This window comes from Rattus rattus, chromosome 14 (genome assembly GCF_011064425.1).
Source record: "Rattus rattus isolate New Zealand chromosome 14, Rrattus_CSIRO_v1, whole genome shotgun sequence".
Classification (NCBI taxonomy): domain Eukaryota; kingdom Metazoa; phylum Chordata; class Mammalia; order Rodentia; family Muridae; genus Rattus; species Rattus rattus.
Window position 1 is genome coordinate 40,370,537 of NC_046167.1, and position 6,000 is coordinate 40,376,536.

General features: G+C 47.9%; 1 protein-coding gene across 4 annotated transcripts in view; it reads left to right on the forward strand.

Annotated features, from left to right (window-relative positions):
- Nucleotides 1-5,556, forward strand: part of Zfat (zinc finger and AT-hook domain containing) — a 178,537-nt gene extending 172,981 nt beyond the window's left edge. For all 4 annotated transcript variants that reach the window (XM_032884972.1, XM_032884973.1, XM_032884974.1 and 1 more), the window contains one exon: nt 4,704-5,556. In XM_032884972.1, the coding sequence (XP_032740863.1) occupies nt 4,704-4,943 (240 nt within the window). In that variant the 3' untranslated portion in view covers nt 4,944-5,556. The remainder of the gene's footprint in view (nt 1-4,703) is intronic.
- The last annotated feature ends 444 nt before the right edge of the window (nt 5,557-6,000 follow it).

The following is a 6,000-nucleotide window of genomic DNA, read 5'->3' on the forward strand; positions in this document are numbered from 1 at the left end:
CTTCAACTAGGATCCTTGAATTGAATCCACTTGTCTGCTTGCAGGTCTGCAGTGGCCCCCAAGCTTGGGCATGAGGGCAGCATGTACTAATAGGCTACTGCTGGCTATATTTATTTAGAGATATAAGCTAAGTATATGATAAGACAATGCCTTCCCACTCTGTCCTTCTGGCCAGCTGAAGTATTTCTCATCTTTCTTTAAGCATTTATTTATGTGCCAGGCTGGGTCCAACTTTTCCCTGTATGAAGCCTGGCAGTTCCAATGCCCCACTGGGACTGAACTCAAACTTATTTTAGTAGATGGTGCTGATGAGGATGAGGCTATGAGCCCCAGCACAGGTGTTCGGGATCTGGTGCCAAGGAATTATTTGCACACTGCTTTGAGAGCTCTGGGTGAAGATATGCTGCAGATGTGTCCTGCTTTTTGTGGTCCTTGGTGGCTTTAAAGAGTGTTCCTATCAATGCCAGCTAGTGAGAATGTTTTCTCCTTTCCTCATCACTGCTGCTGGGATTCAGCCATGAGCTACAGCTTTTCCCTCCATTAATTATCTTTGTTTGCCATATGTCTGTGTCCTTGACTGTGTCTCTGGGCTGTTTTGGTGTCCGCAGAGGTAGTAATTGGTGTAGTCTCAAACAGAAGAACATGTGCTTAGGTCAAGACCCTAAAGGTGTGGAGGGATGCGAGCCGAAGGTCTAGAGCTGCCAAGAGGAAGAAGTCTCTGCAGGCCTCCAATAGACCGCCTCTTTCCTGTGGTCCTTTTGTTGGACAAGGCACCTCATATTTTTCTCCTGACCAATGCTGGGTCCTGAGGATACATTTGTGCCCAGCCCACGAGACTGTGCTGTTGGTCCTGCTCTCTGTTGTGGGCATATTTTTTTTCTGAGACATGAAACACTTCGGCAGAGGAGCCTCTCAGTGCATTCTTATTAAAGAGATAGTAAAATGAGATTCAGCCCAAGAAAGTGATGAGAGACTGGGGAAGATTCTGAATGGTGGTCCCAATACCTGCTGCCCTTTTGGCTCACTCCTGAGTTGGAATAATTATCTGAAGCTCCTGTCCACCAGAAGCACAGGAACCTGGGTGTGGCCTTACCCTGTACCTGACCATCCATGACTGTGGGAAGTAGGGCCTTGCAGGCAGCTTCCCATCTTTTCTGAGCCCCATACCCTCTGAGGCTCGGGTGCTAAGATCCTTCAGATGCTGTGGGGAGTGGTTGCTAGGGTAAACACTGATGCTTATGCTGGCATCTGCACAGCAACTATTGCTGTTCTCGCTCGATGCTATAGGTCTACTGGGAGAACTTGGAAGTGGACTATAACACAAAACCCAGTCAGGGTCATATATTCCTTGAGGGTCTGTGAGCAAGGGGAGATCCAAGACTTTCTTTAAAGTTGGGAAGGAAAGGATTTAACCTCATGGGGATGGATTTTATATAGACAGTGGAGAAGAGAGCTGAAGAAGAGCAAGAAGGAAGAACAGGTGAGGAATATGGAAGTAGTGGAGTGATTGGGAGCCCCTGGATGACATGGCATCCTGCAAAATATCTATCCATGCTGCAGAGCAGACCGTGAAATGAAAGTGAAGAGACAGGGTCCCCACAGGAAGCTGCTCTCCAGCAGCAATAGATCTGCCAAGGGTAGGTCATAGCAGGGTTTAATCCTGATTCTAGAACATCTGAGGTGGGCAGAAGTACTGAACATAGGACCCGATTTAGTGAATAATGTATGCAGTCCCATGGATTAAGGTTTTCTATTAAGCTATCTGTGCTGCTAATAATTTAGCTGAAAGACATGTTAGATACAGCATTGTGAGGGGGGGAGGATAGAGTATCTGTCTCAGGGGATAATGGCACTGTGAAAGCCATATTATTTCTGCTGCAAAGAACAATTTTAAGCCTGTGCTAATAGATTAAACTGCTAGAGTGATCATTTTGAACAAAAAGATTGGTTAGAGCAGTACAAGCCAACCTTTGTCTGCCTCGGATGGCTAAAGAGCAATAATTCTACCCTATCAATCTGTGACATGTGATACCGTTAGTCACTGCCACACTCGCCAGCTAAGGGAGAAAGAGCTCTCGACTTCGCCTGTGCACACCAGACCAGCTTTTGCTACTTGTGAGCTCGACCTTATTCGAATCACTGGACCCTTTAGGGGGTTCATGATGCCGTGGTGAAGAGGGAACAGGTATTATGTGTGAGGAATTGGAGTGAGGTTTGATGGAGTTTTCAGTAAACTGCAGCACTAAATAGCTGTTAACTTCTGTGGGAGCAGGGTAGGCAGTGCATTATTACAGCAATGACAGAAAAGCAGAATGAGCAGGTGACACTTAGAATGCTTGAGGGACACGTATTTCCAAACCTCATAAGCCCCCTTGTAAGGCAGCCTCTTGCCTCTGGCTCTTCCTCACTGTGGAGCTCCTACGTATCTAGAGGAGGTGCACCCATAGGCAGCAGGTAGACTCAGGGATCCCCCAGTTAGCGTGACCTGTGTTACTTAACACATGCTTATGCTAGGACTTGAGTGAATGCACAGTTACCATCATCTGTCACCTTTTCTGATGACCAATTGTGATGTTCCATGGATGAATGTAGTACAGGTTTTGCTGACAAGACCAACCAGGGCTAGAAACTGAAGAAACAGATGGAGAAAGGGTTCTCTTAAATGGACTTCAGCACCTAAAAAAGGTAGCAGACAAAACAGACAGAACTGTTTGGCAGGATGGTTAGGTTGAGGCCTGGGTTTCTCAGAAATGGCTGCCTTGCTTTGTGAAATAAAGGCCCAGTCTGTGTGTGAACTGCTAAGGCTCTTAGATCTGATGAGCTCATGCAAACATCGCTTTAAACCTCATCTGCCCTTCTCTGCAGCCTTCACCCTGCCGTAATAAGTACAGCTCAAAGTATCACACGAACTCATTGTGTCTCTCCCCTTCTGCTCACATGATACCACCACACTTACCTGGAAGGTGCTGTATTTTTTGCACATGTTTCCTGAGGACCTCAGTCTTTATCACCCACCCTCCTTCCTTCCTCTGTATAATTTACCAACCAGTGAGGAAGGAGGTTTGCAGCATTCCAATCTCCGGTTAGGTACTATCTTTTAAAATGAAAGAAATCAGTGTTTACCTCCACAGCCTTGGTTCTGGTGCATCTCCCAGATAAATGAAATGGAAATAAATAGTAAAAGAAAGGAAATAAATGTTTTGGTTTATAAATAAAGAAATGGCTAGATAAGTTAGCAGTTTTCTCTCAGAATAGCTTTGCAGCTTTGGAATTCTCTCTGTCGCACTCTCCTTTTAGCATCTAACATCAGGATGCCCAGATTCCACCCACAGCCGTCTCCTCCCTCCCCAGTCTCTATGAGCTGAACCTTCTCTACTTGGTCCTTCTCAGGCAACTTCAGTAGGTATGGAGCTGAGGTGAGACCCTCCAAGCTAGAGAGCCATGGATGGGCAGTGTGGGGAGTAGAAAGCTACTCTCATGCTGTCAGTCACTAGCCAGAAGAAGAGTCTGAAAAGTCATGAGTGGGAGCTTGTGTGGCTGCCTAAGCAAATTCCCCTCTTTCCCTTCTTCCACTTGCCTAGAATCTGCCCCACACCTGCATGGGACCCAGAAGTCATCTATGGTGTGGTCATGATTTGTTTTGAACCACCCTGTCAATTCTTACCCCCTTGTCTTGCTGTCACCCATCACAGTGCCTGGGATCTGGTAGATCATCAGCTAACAAGCATTAGACGCTTACTAATGCTCTTCTAAGGTAGGCACGCTGGTCCTTTCTTCACCAAGGATTGTAAAGCATTTTGCCCAGCCTTCCCAGAAGTGCTGGAGCTGACTTTCATACCTGCTTAGTGCATCCCAGAGAATGTTAGCCTTGTCATTGAGACCCTGAAAGGACAGCTGTTCCAATATCCCCTATGGACCAGTGGGGCTACCACCAGCACCTTGTCTTTCTCAGCCCACCCCTTAGTTTTGCGATCTAGGTTCTCAGTTCTTCCGAAACTTGTCTCCTGTCCCTCTTCTCTGGTTAAAGATGGTTATTATCAATTACAAACAGCCTGGAACTGATTGGTATTCAGTGATATGGTACCTTAGCATTGGTAGGAATTTGGCTTTGGACTCTGCAGTCTCCGAGCAATCTAGAAAGTCCTGGCTGTTGAAATCAGCTGGTTTTCTCCACTGTCAGTGTTCCTGACCTCCCCTGCTCAGCACTGTGGCAGCATGGATCTATTGGCAGGCCTCCAAAGAATTGCCAGGCATCCACATTGATGGACAGCCCCTGGGGACTGTAGCATTTGAAGTGGAACTCCCAGAGTAGTAAAAACAAAGAAACCAGAAAGAACCTAGCCACTTTATCAGTATCAAATGGACTAGGTACATAGTTTTTAGGAGCCTCCTACTCTATACTCTATGCCTATGCATTTAATATCCCCATGGTGCCTTCTAACCCTCATGCTTTGTGACTCCACACCTTGTAGAAATCAGATGAGGCATCAGGATGAGAGATTACATTTGGGGTGTGGACACTTCCATTCGCAACAGGGAAAGACCTGACCTTGTCACTCTGTTATGGAGTCTCATTCTTCTCTTCATGAAAAAGGGGCGAGACAGTGCAGCATTGATGAGAGGATGGTGTGCGGCTCCTAATGCCTCATTTGTGATGTTGACATTACTACTGAAGCTAAGTCACCTTTTGCTTTCCCTCCTAGGTCACCGATGAGGAACCCAATTCCAACCACACAGTCATGATCCAGGAGACTCTGCAGCAGGCCTCTGTGGAGCTGGCCGAGCAGCACCATCTGGTGGTGTCCTCTGATGACGTGGAGGGCATTGAGACAGTGACAGTGTACACACAGGGTGGGGAGGCCTCAGAGTTCATCGTGTACGTGCAAGAGGCTGTCCAGCCCATGGAGGAGCAGGTCGGGGAGCAGCCAGCCCCAGAACTCTAGAGCATCTCTGCCTCCTGTGGCAGCCAGCCTTTGTGGGCCTGAAGACCTCCTAACCCACCAGGTCCATCCCTGCTCTTCTTGCCCACTGGCCCAGATAACGTTCTCCATACTGTCCTCTGTGTGGTCAAAGCCAGAGAGTATCACCAGCAGTACAGAAGCCCAGTCCTCAATACAAGTCACATCCTGACCCAGGACCCTCTGTTTCCAGAAGACATTTCCATCAACTCTCCTGCCCTACCCCTTACTTGCTTCAAGATTCAGAGATTCCTCTCCCCATCAGCATCTTCTTTCAACCCCAGCCCTTTGGGTCCCTACCCTCCACCCTTGGTGCACATCCTTGGCTGGGCCCACTGTGCTGTCTGTGAGAGGGAGACAGACATCACACAGCAAGTGGCCTTATGTCTTTTGAGTTAACCCTGGGTAGGGTGGGCAGAACCATCCAAGCATTCACTGGGCCCTGCCCTCCTCAGCGCAGGGACACTGGAAACAAATCAGTGACCCATGGTCCTCTATCACGAGGGCCCAGCTTAGAATTCTTTTCTCTTTTAAAATAAATGCATTTTTTCTTTCACCCCCTCCCCCCATTCAGGGAGGTGGGTGAGATTAAAGCATTTGTACCTGTTCCTTGTCCTTCTTGGGGACAGTTTATACTTCCTCTACTGAAGTCCCCTTCCCAGTGGAGCTGTGTGCAAGGGTGTAGAGACTGACACAGACAATAGTACTTCTTGTTAGTATCCCAGTTGTCCCTAACCTTACCACACAGGACCTTCCAGAACTTGTGGGAGAACACTTCAGTAGGAAGCCAAGCAAGGCTGGCATGGAGGAGATGGGAGGGTATGCTGACCTCAGAGGAACAAAGGGCCCTCTGCTCGCATGAGTTAGTTTACACCAGTGGCTGTTGGAAGGGCCATGGGCTTTGCTATGGGGATTATGTCCAGTGTACACTGGACAGTGGACAGGGACAATTTCTGCTTTGCCCCAGAGTGGGGCTGGCTGCAAAGGGGGAATGGGAAGAATTATCCATATGCCAGCTCCACAAGGGGTGGGATTGTGAAGA